General features: G+C 41.1%; 1 protein-coding gene across 5 annotated transcripts in view; it reads left to right on the forward strand.

Annotated features, from left to right (window-relative positions):
• Fbxo25 (F-box protein 25) overlaps positions 1-17,400 on the forward strand; it is a 51,684-nt gene extending 34,284 nt beyond the window's left edge. For 2 of the 5 annotated variants that reach the window (XM_008830447.2, XM_029562215.1), the window contains exons 7-11: positions 3,701-3,885; positions 5,742-5,924; positions 11,716-11,859; positions 15,608-15,634; positions 16,248-17,400. In XM_008830447.2, the coding sequence (XP_008828669.1) occupies positions 3,701-3,885; positions 5,742-5,924; positions 11,716-11,859; positions 15,608-15,634; positions 16,248-16,337 (629 nt within the window). In that variant the 3' untranslated portion in view covers positions 16,338-17,400. Of the gene's footprint in view, positions 1-3,700; positions 3,886-5,741; positions 5,925-8,876; positions 9,037-11,715; positions 11,860-15,607; positions 15,635-16,247 lie in introns of those variants that run through there. The other 3 variants (XM_008830449.2, XM_008830450.2, XM_017797481.2) reach the window with 3 other exon arrangements.
• Positions 17,401-20,224: the final 2,824 nt, after the last annotated feature.

A 20,224-nucleotide genomic window follows, 5' to 3' on the forward strand; every position in this document is an offset into this window, starting at 1 on the left:
CTATGAACTCTCAAAGCCGACCACCAGTAAAAATCTCCAGCAAAAATCTCCTAAAGATTCCATGACCTTCCCCAAATTGTGTCACCAACTGTGACCATATACCAAGTGTTCAAGTACCTGAACAACAGGATATTTCTCATTCAGACTACCACATTCCACTCCCTGACCCCCATAGGTTCATGGCTATATCATAATGAAAAATGCATTTAGTCCAACTTTAGAAGTCTCCATAATTTTTAACAGTCTCAATGTTGTTCAAAACTTCAAAGTTTCTTCTGAGACAGAAGGCAATATCTTAATTGTAAACCCCTACAAAATCAAAAAGCAAATTATATACTTCCAACATATAATGGCACAGAGCACACATTACCATTACAAAAGGGAGGGATGGGGGCAGAGTGGGGAAATACTGGACCAAAGCAAGACTGGAACCCAGCAGGACAAACACTAAATCCTGTAGCTCTATGTCCAATATCTGGGACTTTAGTTTCTAAGGGCTTAGATGGTTCTGTTTCTCCAGCTGTGCTGCCTGCAACATATATACACCTCTCCCTTGAACTGGTTCTACTCCTAGTATACAGCTCTCCCTGGCAGATGTCTCCTGGCTTTGGTATCACCAACATCCTGGGGTCTCCACTGCAACCAGGGGTTCACCTTCACAACTTCACACAATGACTTCTCAGGGTCTCTTGGCTTGCCAGGCCTTCTTTATGCACAGATTCCCCTCATGCTGCCTGGCCTCAGTGACTGTCTGAAATCATGGACAAGAAGCAGCAGTCCCCTCAGTCTTGCATCTTTGATTCCTCTAAAGCCAGTACCACACAGACAATGCTGACAATATTGGCTACCATCTTGAGGTGGACCTAGGCCCCCTTTGGCCACATTAGTAACAGCTTTTTGTATACTGTGGTTTTCTCAGAGCAGAAAACCCCTTATGCTTTCTCCTTTCACTCTGTAGAAGCCTACCTGGATGGGGTCTTGCCTGGAGGGCACCCTTTCCATTGTTACAGAGCAGGAGGCCTTTCCTTAAGCTAAGCTTAACAATGAGAGCCTCTCTTCCTGCAGGAACCTTGACTGCAACACTAAGCTTCCTAGTGCTCCTTTTCTCTCCAAACCTTTTGTATGTCTTCCTGTTCCCCTTGTTCTTTTCCATTGCACACATCTATGAAATTTACCAGTAATGATGAAGCCACATATTCAGTGTTAGGCTGTCTTAAAATTTCCTCCTCCAAAGAAATTACCCATTAATTTAGCCTCTGTCAAGCTCTAGGACACTGATAGAAGGCAGCTAGTTTCTTAACTAAAATATCACAGAAATGACCTCTAGTCCAGTTCCTGTTTAGGTCCTTGCTTCCCTCTTCCTCTTGAACATCTTGAGCTGGGACTCTTAACTAGAATGATCCATTAAGCTCTGCTTACAACATTCAATAAGTTTTCTAATCCAAATTTCCAAAGTCTTCTACGTTCCTCCGAAAAAAAACATGGTCAGGTTCTTCATAGCAACACCCCACTAGGAACCAACTTCTGTATTAGTTACTTTTCTGATGGCATGATAAAACACATGACCGAGGCACTATTTGGGCTTATGGTTCCAAAGGGAAAGAGTTCATCATGATAGGGGAGGAATGGTGGGATGCAACCAGAGCAGAAAACTGAGAAGCTCACATCTTCAAGCACCCACAGCAAACAGAGAAATGGCAAACTGGAAGTGGGTCAAGGCTATGAATTCTCAAGACTTCCCCCAGTGACAAGCTTCCTCCAGCAAAGCCACACACCCTAAAGGTTCCATGACCTTACCCAAACAGTGCCACCATCTGGGGACCATATACCAAGTATTAAAATACTTGAGCCTATGCAGAGCATTTCTCATTCAAACCAATACAATAAATGATTCAGATAGCATACAATTTGCCCATTTACACAATTCAGAGTTTTTAGTGTATCATATTCCTAGGCTCATGAAGTCATTACTGCTTTTAATTTTAGAATATTTTTGACAGTATATACTGTATTGTGATTGCATTCATCTCCCATTATCCTCAGTCTCTTTGCCACTCCCACTGACCCCTTTGTACCAGCTAGTCCCTCCTCTTGTGCAGGTAACCACAGACTGTGCCTTCATGATTACAATGACCATGACATAACCCAGAAAACAGAGTTTCATAGCCCTCCATCCCATCCTCCAGATTTTATAATCATTCTTCCTCCTCTTCTGAAGCATTCCTTGGGCCTTGGTGGGGGTAATATGAATATCCTGTTTAGTCTTGAGCACTTAATAATCACTTATTCTCTGCACTTTGACCAGTTAAGAGTCTCTGCATTAACTACTGCCCACTGCAAAAATAAGTTTCTCTGAACAAGGCCTAGCACAGCACTAGTCTATGGGTATAAACCTAAATATTTAGAAGGAAGTTTGACAATATGTCCATTTAGCAAAGCAGCAGTAATAGGTTCCCTCCCCACCCTAGAGCCTATGACCTCTCCAGCCATAAGCTTTTCACTAGATTTATAGTACCAGACATGTATTCCCTCATGTGGAGCTTCAAATCCAATCAGAAAGGAGTTGGTTGCTCCCCCAAAATAGTCATGTTATTGTTGCACCAGTATCACTGGAATTTTTTAAGTATAAACCTTAATTGGAAATTTGGTGCTTTTTCTATTACCTTTCCCCAGTATGTTTGCATTCAAAACTAATAATGCAAATACTATGACTTCAGGCTGGAAGATGGATCTTTCCACTGCTCAAGCTTGTGCCTTTGCCATGTGCTTTTGCATACAAAGTGTACATCATGACAGAAAGAGCCAATCCCAGAGAGACCCAGTCCTACAAAACCACTTGATCCTTTTGTGGTTAGTCAGTTCACAGTTCATTCAGCTTTTGGGTTCTAATAGTAAGATTGCAGCTTCTTGACTTAGGCATCATATGTTTGTTTAAATTTGATGAGCTTATCTTTACTAATTAGAGGCTGTTAGTAAAAGGAACTTTAAATTTTATGCCATTAGCTTATACACATATAGGAATTTATGACCATGTGTGAGTCATTTGTGAATATTCTTATGATAAGTACAAAAGAAAACGTACACTGACTACTTTGAAGACAAACTCGTAGACCCAGTGGAAAATTTAGCTAGATGAAAGTTTTAAGTTTTTAAAGCTTTTATTATAGTTGTGATATCTCAAAAATGATGCCAGTTTTGAGTTGCCATGAAATTAGATCCTTGGTTTTTATTGTGATAAAATACATATAAAATTTATTGTTCTCATCATTTTCAGTACTCTTTTTAATAATGATGTTTGCATGTACATCATGAAGTCATTATTGCCATCTCTAGAACTTCTTTATTGTCTATATCTGAAATTATGTACCCATCAAATGATAACTTCCCCTCCCAATCCCCCAGGCCCCTACTCCCACTATTCCATTTGCTGTCTCTGATTCTGACTCTAGGTACTTCATATAAATGGGATTATACTATATCTGCCCTTCTGTAATTGGCTCCCTTCACTTCACACAGCATCTTCAAGGTTCATTCATATGTAGCAGTTCAGAACTTCCTTTGTTTTTAAGGTTGGGCAATTTTCCAATATATGGAGGGATCATATTTTTCTGCTCTTCTGTTGATGGACACTTGGGTTATAACTAGGTAATTTTTAAAAGTAGTATTCACTGTATAAATCTGTGGCTTTGATTTATTTCAGTTCTTCATGACCACCAGAATCCCCGCCTAATCAAAGACCTTCTCCAAGATTTGAGCTCTACGCTTTGCATCCTTGTTAGAGGTGTGGGGAAATCAGTGCTGGTGGGAAACATCAATATTTGGATTTGCCGTTTGGAAACTGTTCTCAACTGGCAACAACAGCTACAGAATCTTCAGATGACTAAGGTATATGTTTCATTTGTAAATATGTTTGTATTTTTAATTGAGGTACAATGTGATACTTTTGTACATGTATGATATGTAATGATCATGTCAGGACAATTAGCATACCCATTATCTTAGGCATTTGTCATGTCCTTATTTGAGAAGCATTCAAACTCCTTACTGTCTGTTTTGAAATAATCAGTTAGTTATTGTTAACCATAAACTACTGGGCTACAGAGCATCAGAAGTTATTCTTTCCATCCATCTGTATCCCTGTACCCATTATCCATCTGTTCTTCACCCTCCTCCCCGTGTCCTTCCCCAGTGCCTGTTAACTACTGTTTCACTCTCTACTGAGACCAGCTTTTTCACTTCTACATGTATCAGAACATGCAGTATTTTTTTTTCTGTACTTGATTTCTTTCACTTAACACAATAACTTCCTGTTCCATTCCAGTTGCTGCAAATGACAGGATTTCATTATTTCTTTGGCTGATAATATTTACATACATATATATATATATATATTATCTTCTTCATTAAGTCATATGTTTTGAGCAAAGTTCTGTTCCTCAGTTATCCTCTCTTGCTCCCCCCTCAACCAAATTACTTCTTCCCAACTCCCCCTCAAATTTTCTTTTTTCTTTCTTTTCTTGTGTGTAGGCTGGCAAAAAGTGCTAATTCAAGCTGGGCATGGTGGCACAGGTCTTTAATCCCTCAGTGGATACTAGGTTGATTCTGTATCTTGGCTACTATGAATGATGCTTCTATAAACATGTGAATGTATGTCTCTTCCACATACTGATTTCAGTTCCTTTGGATGCATATCCAGTAGCAGCATTGCTGGGTTATATGGTAAGTCTAGTTTTTTCAGGAGCCTCCAGACTGTTTTGCATAACATCTCTGCTAACTTATATTTGCACCAACAGTCTATGAGAATCCCCCTTCTCCATCATCACCATTTGTTATTTCCTTGTCATTTTTATAGGTTTGATAATAGCCAGTCTAACTGGCATGAGATGGTATACCTCATTACAGTTTTTATTTTCGTTTCTCTGATGAGTAGTGATGCTGAATATTCTCATGTACTTGTTGAATAGTTACATATAATTTCAAGAAATGTCTGTTCAGTTAATTCGCTCATTTTAAAACAACTGGGACTACAGGGAGACCCTGCCTCAAAAAGACCAAAAAAAAAAATTTGGGTTGGTTGGGTACCTTCATTATTGAGTTGTTTGAATTCCTTGCATACTTGGAAATAAACCCTTGTCAGGTGAACAGCTGACAGTGAGATTGCCCTTCATGCTCTACTTTCCTTTTGTGATACAGAAGGTTTTTTTTTGTTTGATATCAATCAGATATCACATTGTATATCATAAATATGTGTAAAATTGTCAATGAAGAGAAAATTTTAATTTAAAAATAGATATAAATAAAGCTGGAGAGCCCTTATAGACCCCATGTCTGTCCTTGGTTGAAGTATCCAGCAGCATAGTATGGACCTGCAGCTTATGTGCTAGCCAACAGCACCTTACTTGTCCTTTTGATGCATATCTCTGTTGTCCTCATGAAGTATAGTTAATTCCATCAGCAGTTCCACATTTTAGACTCACCATTTTCCAGCTGTTTTTCTAGTTGTGGTAGCACGGGGGCATGTCCAGGGGTGCAGTCTCCGGAGCACAGACAAGTTGACATGTGCCATGCCTTTTGAGACCACAGTGCACAATAGTGAAGTACAAGTAAAGCAGCCATTAAAGGGAAGAGCGTCTTTCCGATAGTCAGACTTTGAAGTTGTCTTTCCCAACATGGCCATTAATTTCTGTTGAATGAAGTCGCACTGTGTTTTCTCCATTTGACACCATTGTGTTTTCTTTCAGCAGGTGAACACTGGCCTCACACTCAGTGACCTGCCCTTGCACATGCTGAACAACATCTTATACCGCTTCTCAGATGGGTGGGACATTGTCACCCTGGGCCAGGTGACACCTACCTTGTACATGCTCAGTGAAGATAGGCGGCTGTGGAAGAAACTATGTCAGTACCACTTTGCTGAGAAGCAGGTGTGTATGATGTAGCAATCTTGGATCCAGAGTTGGTTGGTCTCATCCAAGGTCCGTTGTGTTCAAATGAACGTGGAGAGGTTGCGAACTCCATCTACAGATGCTTGGGAGTAATTGTAGTATGCTGGGGTTCCATCTGAACTCTCTTCTATCAATTACAATGTTCATTTTTCATATTGAAAAGGAATCGTGGTTCTAAAAGAGGCCTAGAAGCATATAACATAGCCAGAGCTGAACTATGTCACACCTGCTGATGAAAGGTCATGGAGTTCTCTTTACTTAATAAGATATATTCTAGTTCTGCCTCTTGTCGGCCTGTTGTCCTAGAAGAGTAAACAGATTCTTATATCTTGGGTGACCCCCCAGTTCGTGGCACCATCTCAAGGTCCTCAGGAACACATCTGTCCTGCTAGTTGGCTCTCTCCTCTAAGGTGAAGTCCTGTGGTTCCTGATTGCCCTCCGCTGCAGAGCCAAAGGCATCCCTGGCTTAATTGCACACCAGGGTGTCCACTATATACAGGGATAGGAAGAGGCAGGTGACATGCCATACATGTTGCAGATATAGCTGAGGTTTATGAGCACTATAGGGGTAGAATTGTGGCAGCTTCATGGCAAACTCATGGAGGGATAAAGAGCAGGCCACTTTGAAGAAAGGATCAAGAGTCAGAGCCACACCCAAAATCCTATCAGCTAGCTTAGAAAATCTACTGAAATATCTGGAACACAGGACAACTTTTAAATTACCCTCTGGATCTTGCTTGAGAAACAGGCTAATGTAGGCATTAGGAAACTTGTTGAAAAACTAATCCAGAAAAGAGAAAGTGGTGGTTGGGGAAATGTACAAGTTCAGCCAAGAAGACCCTGAGGATAGTTCCAGGACCCCAGGAGAGGCAGCTAGATCTGCCCAGGGGAGGTCTGAGCAGGAGAGGCCTAGGCAAAGCTCAAAGGAAATGCCTACAGGAATCCAGAGTAGATGTAAGAGCACTCAGGAAATACTGGATCTTCAGAAATTAACAGTCCAGTAAGAAAGATGGATGAGAAGGACAACTAGTGCATTGGATGGGACTTTGATGAGACTGAGGACTGAGAACTGAAACTAGGTGGGCTTCTTTGGGAGAAGCAAGACAATTGGCCTAGTCCTCATAGCAAGAGGAAACTAGACACTACATACCTGGATCATGAGCCTTTCTGTCTCTGTCATTCCTCCTGTACTCCTTTCCTGGCCTCTGATATCCACTGTTCTGCTCTCTCCTCTTTGAGATCAACTGAATTCAATTAAAGTTGGCATCAGAAATTGGGGAGAAGTTGAGTAATCTTCTGGATGGAAGATTTAGAACCATGGACAAGAGGGTAAATGAAAGTATGTCTGGGGTGAGCCTTGGGCATCCCACAGTTGCCCTGGGACCTACTTCCAAGGAGACCCAAGGGAAAAGAGCCAGGGCTCAACAACTACATCCTCAGCTTAGGCTGGGCTGGGTGTGAGGTGCTTGTCAGAATGCCTAGCAGGTATTTAGATATCCAGATATCAAACATGACCTTCAGGCTATCTGCTGATCATCTATGAGTCCTTGAAGGTCCTTGAAGAAACACTTTTAGGAGGTTAAATGTCTACACCAATATTTACTGTTCTACAAGAAGTTAGGTTGAATTTGCAATTCCACCTACATGTGTATCTTTTGGTACATACTTTCTTGATTGAACCACAAAATCGAATCCAAAAGATGTAATTACCAGTTTTTCAGGTTTAAGTGACTCTCATTAGAATCCTGATTTCTCAGAGTTAGAGTTCAGATTAGAGATAGGGTCAAAAAATATAGGTTAAGAAGCTGAGGGCTGTGCAGATCTTGGATTGATAGTCCAAAGTGACATCAGACGTCTTTGACCTGGGCATCGCTTGGATATGGGACCCAAGAATCAAAAATTACAGAGGTGCTTATGTAGAAGAATAATGTCTAGGAGTGTGAGTAGTCCTCCTGTGACCATTGGTGAGGCATGGGATTAATGAGGAGAAAAGAGGAAACAAGGCAAAGTTATTTTTGTCTTTAGAAAATAATGTTTCCATAAATTTAAAGAATACAAAAGCTGCTATAGCGTGGCCTGTAATTGGTCCCCTTTGCTGTCTTTTCAAATTGTATTAAAAACAAGATTCCCTCATTGGTTCCATTATAATTTACAAACACGGTCTTCAAAAAGTATGGCTGATTGTAAATATTTTATACAAATGATTATTTTCAGTTATAAAAAGCAAGCCATGGGGCTGGAGAGATGGCTCAGCGGTTAAGAACACTGGTTGTTCTTGCAGAAGACCTGGGTTTGAATCCCAGCACCTACATGACAGCTAACAGCTGTCCGTAATTCCAGTCCCAGGGGATCCTATAGCCTCTTCTGACCTCCACAGGCACTGCACGACACAGATGCACTTACCTACATGCAGACAATACACACATACACGTAAAATAAAAATAAGTTAAAAAATTTAAAAAAAAAAGCAAACCACTCAATACAGCAGTAAACCCAGATGAAGGCATCTTTTGTTAAGCAAACAAGGAGAGTCTATCAGCCTCCTACCCACACAACAGTCTGTGTACACAGCACATATATAAAATTGATCCAACCATATGCTTTATTTTCTTATGACCAAATAGTGTTCCTCCAAGATTTTTTGGTAACATATTTATTAAGATACTATCCGCTTTGTATAGTGGTCACTGTAGTTGGTTTTAGGACAGTTGTCAACACAGAAGAGGCCCTGTACCCTTCAGCTGCCATCCTAACCCTATTCCAGTCCTAAGCAACCTTTCCTCCACTTTCTAACTCTAGATTTACCTGTTCTAGATGTTTGATATAAGGGGAATATACACTGCTTGAGCTTTTGTTACTGATGTCTTTGCTCTCATCAGAATGACCTTTGGAATGCAGGTGGTATTATAAATCAGACTTTCATTCCTTCAGGCACTAAATAAGATTCCATTCTTTGGACACACCATGTTTTGTTTACCCAGTCATCTGGTCATGGATACTGATTTCCTTCTCACTTGTGGCTCTGGGGATTATTGCTGCTGTTGCCATCCATTGATGAATTTATATGTGGACATGTTTTCGTTTCTCTAAGGTAATATCCTAGGCATGGAATTATAGGTCAGATGGTAACTGTTTGATCTTTGGAGAAATAGCACTGTTTTCCACAGTGGCTGTACCATTTTACACTCCTGCCAGCAATATACCAGGTGTCTGGTACTTCACACCTTCCCCAGCACTTTCAGTTGCCTGATTTTCTAATTATAGCCATCCCAATGGGCATGAGGTGGTAGATCCTTCTACTTTAGGTGGTCAATCCTTCTACTTTAGGTGGTCAACATCTCTTCCTGAGGACATTGACCATTTTTGTGTCTTACTAGAAGAAATGCCTTTTCAAATCCATTGTTCATTTTCAAGTTGAGTAGTAGTGTTCTTTGTATATCCTATGTACAAGTCTCTTATCAAATATACGACACCTTCAACTATCCCAGACCTCATTCCAGGGCTGTTTTCTATCTGTCTCTCAGCTGCTTGGTGTCACTGTATAAAAACAAACTTGCTTGACTTGTCCCTCATTGTATTAGTCACTGTTCTGTTGCTGTGACAGAAACACTGACCAAAGCTATTTACAGAAGGAAGAGTCCATTTGAGTTCACGGTTCCAGGGGAATTACAGTCCACCATGGCAGGGAGGCATGGTGGCTGGAGGAAGCTGGAGGAGAAGCAGAAGCTAAGCGCCCATATCATCACACAGGCACAGGAAGCAAGAGAGCAACTGGAGATCTGGCAAGGCTTAAGAACTCTCTCAGCCCACCCCCAGTGACGTGCTTCCTCCAGGATAGCCACACCTTCTAAAACCTCCCAAAACAGTGCCATCATCTGGGGGAAAAATGTCCAAGCACTTGGAGTCTATGGGGGGACATTTTCATTCAAACCACCACATTCCACCCTGGCCCTCATAGGCTCATGACCATGTAAAATGCAAAATGCATTTAGTCCAACTTTAAAAGTCCCCATAGTCATTATCAGTCTCAATACTGTTTAAAAGTTCACAGTCCAAAGTCTCTTCTGAGACTCAGGTAAATAACTGTAAGCCTCTATAAAATCAAAAGACAAATTACTTACTCCCAACGTACAGTGGAACCAAATATACATTACCATTCCAAAAGGGAGGAATGGAGGCACAGTGAGGAAATACCAGACCAAAACAAGACTGAAAACCAGCAGAGCAAACACCAAATGCAGTAGCTCCATATTTGACTTCTGGGACTTCCAAAGGGCTTAGATGGCTCAGCCTCTCCAGCTTTGCTGTGTGCAACACACATCTCTCTCTTGGGTTGCTACCACTCCCTGTATGCAGGTCTTCTTGGCAGATGCCTCATAGCTCTGGCATCATGAACATCTTTGGAGTCTCCATTGCCAACCAGGCTTCACCTTCATAGCTTCACACAATGGCCTGTCAGAGCCTTCTGCAGGCAGGAGAACCCCTGGTTCATGCTTCCTGGCCTCCAAGGCTCTCTGAAACTGTGGAGGAAGAACTAATGACCCCTTCACTCTTCCATCTTTCATGCCTCTAAAGCCAGCAGTGCTTGAAGGGCACTGACAAGTTTGACTGCAAGTTGTGGTGGACTCCAGCCTGCTTTATCCATTTTAGAAACTCTTTTCTTCAGCGGCCCCTGCAGTTTTCCTTTCACAAGTTGGAAGCTTAACTGGGTGTGGTCTTGCCCTGGAGGCACTCTTTGCATTGTTTAAGTTTGAATCTCTAGGCGCCTCCCTAATCACTTTAATCTCCTTATCAATGGGATCCTCTCGTGCCAGGGCTCCAAGATTTATCTTCCTAGTGCTCTTTTTCAATTCAAACTGTATTTTTTTTCTGCCCCATTTGCTCTCTTTCACTGTAGATCTGCATAATATTCACCATTAATAGCCATGCCACTGTTCCTACATTAGGCTGTCTTGAAATTTCTTCTGCCAGAGAAACTGGTCCATTGCTTTTCAACTTAGCCTTAGGCAAGCTTTTTGGTCTAGGGCAGACTCCAGCCAGACTTTTTGCCAAAATAGCCCAAGTGCTGCTTAAGTCCTTATTTCCCTCTGAAACTACATTGTTCTAAACACTACTTTCTTCCAGGTGCCTACTAGAATGGCCTGCTAAGCTCTGCTTATGGCAGTCAACCACTTTTCTAGCCCAACCTTCCAAAGTCTTGCACATTTCTTCAAAACCCCACATGGTCAGGTTCTACACAGCCAACAGCCCACTCTCTGGTACCAATTCCTGTATTAGTCACTTTTCTGTTGCTGTGATAGAAACACTGACCAAAGCAACTTATAGAAGGAAGAGTTTATTTGAACTTATGGTTCCAGGGGAATTACAGTACATCATGGCAGGAGGGCATGGTGGCTGGAGGTGGCTGGAGCAGGAGAAGCAGAAGCTAAGCTCTCACATCATCATGCAGGCACAGGAAGCAAGAGAGCAGCTGGAGATCCAACAAGGCTTAAGAACTCTCTAAAGCCCGCCCCCAGTGACTTGCTTCCTCCAGGATGGCCACACCTTCTTAAACCTTCCAAAACAGTGCCACCACCTGAGAACAAAATGTCCAAATACTTGGAACCTATGGGGGAAATTTTTATTCAAACCACCACACTCATTGATTTAACTCAAGTCTTAAGTTTGACTTCAGATAATAAAATGTTTCATGCACTTCATTGTCTTTTCAAAATATAGCTAAGCATATTTTGAAAATCATCTACTGTTTCTGAACAGAATTTTCTTTTAGTTTTGTAGACATCTGATTCTTTCAGAAAAAGGTCATATCGAATGGAAGTTGATGTATTTTACACTTCAGAAATATTATCCAACTAAAGAACAGTATGGAGATACTTTACATTTCTGTCGACACTGCAGCATTCTCTTTTGGAAGGTAATGATTTAAAATGTACTCTTGGGATTTGAGGGTTGGAATTCAGTGAAATAAACTATTCATCTATATTTTAAATAGAAAAGTGAGAGGAGGATGGAAAATACTGTTTGTGATAGCGATGTTATTTAAATATATCTGCCAGATACTGGGGAGGGAAACCAGGGGAGGCCCATAAAAATGTACACTTGTATTCTAAATTAGCTTTGTTGAAAACTGAAGTGCCATGCACCTCAGAGTGGGGGACATTCTTCTCCTTGCTGCAGAGGTGGGTCTAGGGTTACAATTGGATTAGATGAAGCTCCTGAGCATCCAGTCCTGAGCAAGGCTTTGGGTGCCTCACCTCTAACCTGAGGAAGAATCCTGAACTTGTCTGCCTCTCAGTGCATCTAGAAGACAGGCCCACTGTCTCCAGGAGGTCAGAACCAGCCTCATGCTTCTCTCAAAGCAAAGTTCTTAGGGGAATGGTGCCATAAGGAAACACAAGTTTGAAAGCAAACTTGCTTTTTCTCACTTCGATTATTAAAACTTACAAAACTATCATTACTTACCTGCAAGACTGATCCCTTAGTGAAAACTTGTGTTCTTATCAGCAGATTTCCATATTCAAATAGTAAATTGGGAGTCCTTCACCCTGTCACTGCCTATTCTTTGGAATCTCACTGCCCATACTGTGTTTCTGGTAATATTGACTTGTTGCCCATAACCAGAAGAGAGCCCTTTGTATCTTTTCTTTTGCCTGGTAGCCACAATAACGTGTTTAGATTGTTTTACTTTACACCTATCTAAATTTGTTGTCAGATGGGTCACAAGACAAGTTCAAAATTGTTGGCAGTAATAAATAAAATGCTTTAAAAGTGTGGGGAGCTGCTGGAGTGATGGCTGGCTCAGTGGTTAAAAACACTGCCTGGTCTTTCCTGGGTTCAGTTCCCAGCACTCATATGGCAGCTAACAACCATCTGTAATTCTGGTTTCAGGGGATCCAACACCTGCTTCTGACCTCCATGGGCATTGCATAGTGTGGGTGCACCTACCTACATGCAGTCAATACCGTCATACACATAAAATAAAAATAATAAATAAAATATTTAAATTGTTGGCGGAAGGACAACTATTTTTAATTTAAAACTCCATGTATAATAACATGACATTTTTTATTACAGTGATCCACAGCTGAGCAGAGAACTAAAATTGCTCAGTTGTCATATTATTTTAACAGGCTTCTTAGTAATAGTTGCTGATCCTTCCAGCAAGAATAGTTTAGAAGGGTTTTTCATTTCTGATCTTAATTCCTCTCTCTCAAAATTAAAAAAAAAAAAAAAAAAAAAACACCAGTGTTTGAAAAGCTTTGCCGGACAGCTATTTTCTAGAATACTTTCTCTTAAGAACAGGGTCATCTTATGTCCAGATTTGTCCTTGCTGAGGCTATGCATACAAGAAATAGCCCTCTACTGTACCCTCTATCCCTAGTCATGGAGCATAAAGTGGGCAGATGCCTGTAGAAAGAAAGGGCCCCACATTGATACCCGAACCCAGCAAGATCCTAGCTGATCTCTATAGCTCCTTCCAGGATTCCCATCTCGTATCTCTGAATCATTCATACTCTGAGAACACAAGGACCTTTCTCTGGCACAGTCAGAGAAGGTGAGACTTATAATGTCCAGTTTGAATTGGGCTTCTCTTAGGAATTTTCTGTAGAAATATTAAAAGTGTGGATAAATTCATGGGATTGAAGACTTTTCAGTTTTGTATGAGATAGTGTTTTTCTTGGAACAATTTCTAAGAATGGCAGTTTCCTTATCTGCTAAAGAAAACAGCACAAAGAAACATGTTTATATTCTCTAGTTTCTGTGTTGTTTGGTGATATAAGAATGTGCTGTTTAAATTTCCTAAAATATGTAAGTTCTGATTATTTTTAATTGAAAGATGATTTTTAGTTTTCCAAAGAATTGGCCTGCAAATTTCTATATTTAGTATCCTTTCCTACCATAGTGATCACATTTGAAAAGTCATACTCCTGTTGGTCTTTACTTTTTTACCCAGAGAGTGGGCAGTGCCATACCTGGCAAGGTGTCCCAGGCCCCAGGGAGTCAGCCCAGTACAACTTCCCCAACCACCACCCTTCCAGAGTCCCTGCTCTGTTGAGATTCTGTTTCTGAACATAAACTTGAAACTATGAGGAAGACCACTCTTCCTTCTTAATCCCTGAAGCTGTCAGGTACTTCCCTCTTCTGCAGTTTGCCTTGCCACTGTCCAGAAGAGGCAACCTTCTGGGTAGAGCATAGTCAAGCAGGCCCAGGTGGTTTCCTCTACGCTACTAGTGTAGCTACATGCAGCCCAGGTGGTGGAAATGTGATGCAGCTCTGAAAATGGTGCCTAATGTTGGGTATACCTCAGCTCCCTGGGAAGTACTATTTACCAAGACACTCAGGGAAACTCGCCTGTTAGGAATTGTGGGAGACAGGTAGCTAGTCTTCATCTGGCCCCATGTGGTTAGTCAGGAGCCACATCATGACTGGCCCCCATTTTGGCTTGTGCCTGGTGTGTTCCCAGTTCCACAGTCCCTGTGGGGTTCCTGAACCTGCTCCCAAAGTGTTTATCCATCTGCCCTAGTTCCACTGTATTTGAGTGATTCTTGTTAATTTTTCCAGGAAGACTCAAGGCCTAGTCAGTTTGTTCCCTTCCAAGTTATCAGCATGCTGAGAAGGCCAGAGTCATTGTGTGCATGTTTACATCCCTACTCAGTATCTTGACTCTGTAAAACCTATCAGAAATTGTGGGCTCATAGAGTGGGTTAGGAAAGCCAGGATGGAGATTTGCCTTTTCCGTTCTCCTTTCTTCTCTCAATGTATCAGTAGCAAGAAGAGTGCTGGACACCTAGCAATGATCTTGAGGCCTGTGTAGGCATCAGGAGTAAGGCTGTGGCCTAAACCAGTGATGAAGCAGAGATCCCAGACCCTCTCTAGCTGCTTGGTCCTTGTGAACTGTCAGACAAACATCTGAAATGTCACCCCATTTCTGAGCAGAGGAGGACAGAAACCCTCCAGTTGCGGGTCGTAGTGTAAGCACAGAGGCAGCAACTAGTGCAGAACTGCTGATCATGCAGAAGCAACAACATATGTTGGTGTACCCCCAAGAAATTAGGTGTCAGATCAGGGCTGGATGCAGGACTGTGGGGTACATGTGGGTTCCAGTTAGCCACATTGTTAAGCACAGATTAGTCCCTCGGAACAAGAAAAAGATGAGGCACTCCCCTGGCCAAAAAAACTAAAAGTGTTACTTTTTTCATAGAAATAGTTAAGTGGTATGGCCTCCTGAGTTGTTAGAGAGTTACAAGGAAATAGAACCATTTCCTCCATGTTAAGGGAATGCCTTTTTTTTTCCTTTTAAGAGAAAATCTCACTGTGTAGCCCTTGCTGTATAGGAATTGGCTATGTAGAATAAGCTGGCCTCAACTCACAGAGATCCACCTGCTTCTGCCTCCTGGTTTGAGTGTTGGGATTAAAGGTGTGTGCCTTCACACCCAGCTTTGCCCTAGGCTGTCTTTAAGTTGTATAAGATTTGGAATGTCTACTGGTTGTCTTTTCATAATTTGTATTACCCAAACTTAGTTACACAGTTTTAGTTATTTCTGTAAATATATGCTTCAAACCTAAATGCTTAATTACATCTGGCTCTGTCTAACCCTAACTTTTCTTTTTTTGTCCCTTTGCTGCTTCCTTTGCTGACTCTTTTCTTCATGATCGCAAAGGACTACCATCTTGCTTGGTTATTCAAGGTACTTCATGTGGCTGTGTGCTGTTCCAACTCATACATTGTCCTTGCCCTACCAGGTGACAACTTTGATAAGGTTCAGCTCTTGTTAACAATTGTATACTTGTCCCAGAAAACTTACTGAAGAGCCAGCCATGCACCTCAGGGTGGTCTGCTGGAGGCTACACAAACAGCTCCAACCACACTGAGCCTTTCAAGATGGTGTCAGTTTTCTTCTGCAAATCTTACTTTTCTCCTAACCCTTCTGCTAAGAGTAATTATAACTCCTTGGTTGTGAGCACTGCCAGTTTTTCACACCTCTTGAGACAGTGCTTGTGATGTCCCATCTGGAGACCCTTTGCCAACTTCCCAGGATTGTAAGGTGTAGAAGGAACCAGGAGGTAGGATATGGAGGGGTGGGCCAGGAAGAGGCAGAAATTTGCAGCTTCCACATTTCGCAGAGTGACTCCAGAGATGAAACATTACCAATTAGAAATCCCCTGAATCTAACTAACCTACTGATTCCCAGCTGAGTTAGTTGTGTAGCACTGAAGTGGGATTGGGATCCAGTTGACCAAATGCAGATGTCACTGTAAAAGTGTGATGATGTGTCCTAACTTCTTTTTCTCTCTCTGCAGGACTCAGGACACCCCTGCACTGCAGCCAACCCTGACAGCTGCTTTACACCTGTGTCCCCACAGCACTTCATTGACCTCTTCAAGTTTTAATGGTGCCCTCAACCCTGTGCCCCTGTCTACAGTTGTCCCTTGTGCTTTCTGTGCATTCTGTAGTTGGTGTAAGTGTTCTCTGATGCAAAGTAATGACAGGGTCAGCGACTGGCGGTCTCTGAGGCCCTTGCTTCCAGGAAGAATCAGAAAAGATGTGGAAGATGTTCTGACAGCTGTACAGCATCATTGGAAGAGCAGAGACCCTAAAACCATTTGTACTTATTTCTTTGAAATCCTTCTAAACATAGAAAATTTGCAATTTTGTATATTTATAAATATGGATAAAAAAGGTTTGGGATTTTCAGCCCCACATTCTGTGCTGAACTGACATGAACAACCAAGAATGTGCTTCTTAGTTGTGAAATTATGGTTTCCCATCTTATAATAATTGGGATGGAGGACAAAACAATTGATCCTTGTAAATACATTCTGCAGAATATTTATTTTTCTTAAAATGTATTTTCACAACCTCGGTGGCTGTGCCCAAATGACTCCTCTTTGTATAAAAGATAAATCTAGGGACATGCTTGGCATACTCCATCCTACTATTCTGGATTGGACTGTGAACTGTGTGTACTGTCCATAGCCCAGCAACACTTGTCTCTGTGTTCCTGGAATTCCTGTCATTGAGGCCATCTTATGTCTATACCTAGGATGTAGGCTCAAAACCAGAATAGAGCCTCTGCCTAGGAGCCAGAAACAGCCTGAAGAGGCCTAAACCTTGACTTGTGTAGAAATTACTTCCACAGGCAAAGTAATAAACCATGTTTATCTACTGATTCAGCTTCATCAAACTTGCATATAACTGGAAAGTGTGGTGTTGAGTCTTTAAAAGATAGTTTTATTTTTAAAACAATGCATGTGTACTTTAGACATTTTGAAAATAAAGGTATATGAAAAAAATTATATAATTCTGCCTAAAACAGATAACTCTGCTAAAGAATATGAAAAGTTACTTCTCAGCAGCGATGATGGCAATGAATTTCTGTATTCTGTCTTTGAGTCAGGAGACCCAAGTTCACCATTTCTTTAAACTTTCTAAGTATATTAAAATTTGTAACTGCATATTTATAAATATGGATTGAAATGTTTCAATTTCCAGCCTCTTGCTCTGTGCTGAACTGACATAACAGACAAAAACAGCATCCTATTGTCAGCTTAGTTTCTCTGACACAATACAGGTACCTGGCCTCGCGCACATTAGAGTCACAGTTTTCTTAAAACCATAAGCATCTTGTCTGCCATTTATAACCAGAAACACCCAATACTGTCTGAGAACATGGTTTTCATGACTTATAGCACTACACAGAAAGTGCAACTTTTGCAGGGCAGGTGGATTACTCCTACTTTCCTGTGACCAGCAGCAATTGAATTCATCTTGTACCAAACGACGTAGAGTCAAGCTAGCAAGGCACACTTTTTCACAGTTATTTCCAGATTGCTTCAGGCTTTTTGAAGGTGAATACTGAGTATCCATTTCTGTGGCACAGATACCTCCCCGTTGGTGCCTTTTTAAATGAAGACGTGGACCTGAGGTTTATTGTAAGGTTGAACATGTCTTCTGTGTACTTCTTAGCCGTGTTGCATGTCCTCTGCTTTCTTTTGGGAACTTAACCTTTTTTCATGTTAATTTCTTCAAGAGGTGAATTATTAGTTACTTTTCTCATTACTCTGGCTAAATACCTGGCAAGCAACGTAAGGGAGGAAGGATTTATTTGGGCTTGTAGTTTGAGGGGATACAACCCATTGAGGCCCAGGAGGTCACATATCCATAGTCAGGAAGCAGAGAGATGAATTCTGGTGCTCTTCTTGCTTTCTCTCTTCTGTGGTCTGGGACCACAGTTCATGAAATGGTGCAGCCCATGCGTCTTCCCACCTCAACTCAATCAAAACCTACCCTAGATAAAGTTAATTATTAACCATCACGAGAAAACATTAGCCACATGAAAGTTGAATGTCCCTCCTCTCCCTCCCACAGTGGTCATAACCTTTTAATCTAATGCAGTTTGATTGTGTTGTGCAATGACACATCCTGCGTTTAACTTGTATTCACCAAGAAATTCCTCTCAGCTGAAAGTAATGGTACTAGAAATTCAAGATTGGAACTTAATGGGTAACATGTCAGATCAGGTTTTACCACTGAGACAGTGGAAGAAAACAGTCAAGGAAAGACACAAGCTCTCTTCCTGCAAGAGACAAAAATCCATGAATGAACTTAGTAAGCCAAAAGAGATCTCTAAAGAGAAAAAGGTACTGGAAGCTGAAAAATGGACCCAGCCTTAAATCCTCTTGAATCAGCAGCACATGGGCTGAAGCAAGCTGCCTAGAGAACATAGAAACTGCACTGGGAAGTGTTGTTCCTCACATTGAACCTGCATTAGAAAAGGCCACCTTTGCTCCACACACCAGAACTGAATAAGACAGGAAGGCTGCAGAAACCAATGACTCCCCAATCCCCACTCCTGTCCCCAGTACAAAACAATGTCTGCCAGACCCAATGGGATCTGAGAACTTTAATTTCTTATTTTCTATTATTTAGCTTCCATTCTTACATATATGTCTTAGGATGGTTTTAGGATTATTGTGTATGTTTATCCACTCAGTCTACTTATCAGACACTCTACTTTTCACTCACATCTTATATACTTCCTTACTTATTTCTATGTCTTTCCCTCTTTGTCTCAACATTATCCCCTCCTTTTACTTTTTTAAAAGATTTATTTTTATTTTATGTGTATGAATGTATTGCCTGCATGTGTGTTAGTACATCCATGTCATGCAATGTCTGCAGTGGTCAAAAGACGGTGTCGGATCCCCTGGAACTGGAATTGTTAGCTCTGGTGTTGTTAATTGTTAGCCCAGGTCCTCTACAAGAGCAGTCAGTGCTCCTAACTGCTGAGCCATCTCTTCAGCCCCCTCCTTTTACTTCTTAACTATAATCTTTCATAGATTTAATAGTCTCTAAAATCTGTAGACTCTTAGCTGTATCCTAACTTTCCCGGACTCTTGCCTACTTTTCTCACTTTTTTTTCTCATCAAAATCAATCTAACACGCCTATCTTTACCCACTCCACTTCCTTCCCACACCCAATCTGAGTAACTACAATCTGAGTATACAGCATACTGTCCTTATTTGTTTATCCAACAGTTATTGTTGTCAAAGGGGCCGATTTTAACTAGTATAGCATTTGCATATTGGGAATATCCAGCTACTATGGTTGCTTTCACAGTTAATATTTCTACTCGGAATAATATAGAAGTATGAGGCACCCTGAACTCTTGGACTGAGGACTATTTTCTGAACTACATACATCAACTCTACCACATCCAAGTCCCATTTGAATATTGCAAATACTTCAACTGAAAGAATATAGCTGATAAAAAAGGAAACAATAAAATAACCTCCGAAGTGTAAATTCCAATGCAGTGATACAAGAAACATGAAGAACCAAGGCAACATAATTCCATCTAAAATTACTAATCCTATCATAATGGCATCCAGTGAGAGTGAGTTAGATGAAATCCCAGACAAAGAACTTGAAAGAATGATTATGTTCAAAGAAATCAAAGAAGAAAAAATGTCAGACTGTTTCAGTATGTGACTCTGGTTGGATTGGAACATACTATGTAGACCAGACTGGCCTCAAACTCAGAAATCCACTTGCCTCTGCTTCATGTGTGCTGAGATTAAAGGCATGAGCCACCATACTCAGCAAAAATAAGCTTCTAATATAAAACACAACAGCTGACTAGAATAAGAAAGTTGATGCAAGATGAATTCAATAAAAAGGAAGATAAAGAAAATTTTATCTGAAATGCTGGAAAGGAAAATAAGAATTTCTGTGGGAAATTTCACCAATGGCATGGATCAAGGATGGAACAGACTA

Source organism: Nannospalax galili, unplaced genomic scaffold (assembly GCF_000622305.1).
Source record: "Nannospalax galili isolate Female #2095 unplaced genomic scaffold, S.galili_v1.0 scaffold134, whole genome shotgun sequence".
NCBI classification, from domain to species: Eukaryota; Metazoa; Chordata; class Mammalia; order Rodentia; family Spalacidae; genus Nannospalax; species Nannospalax galili.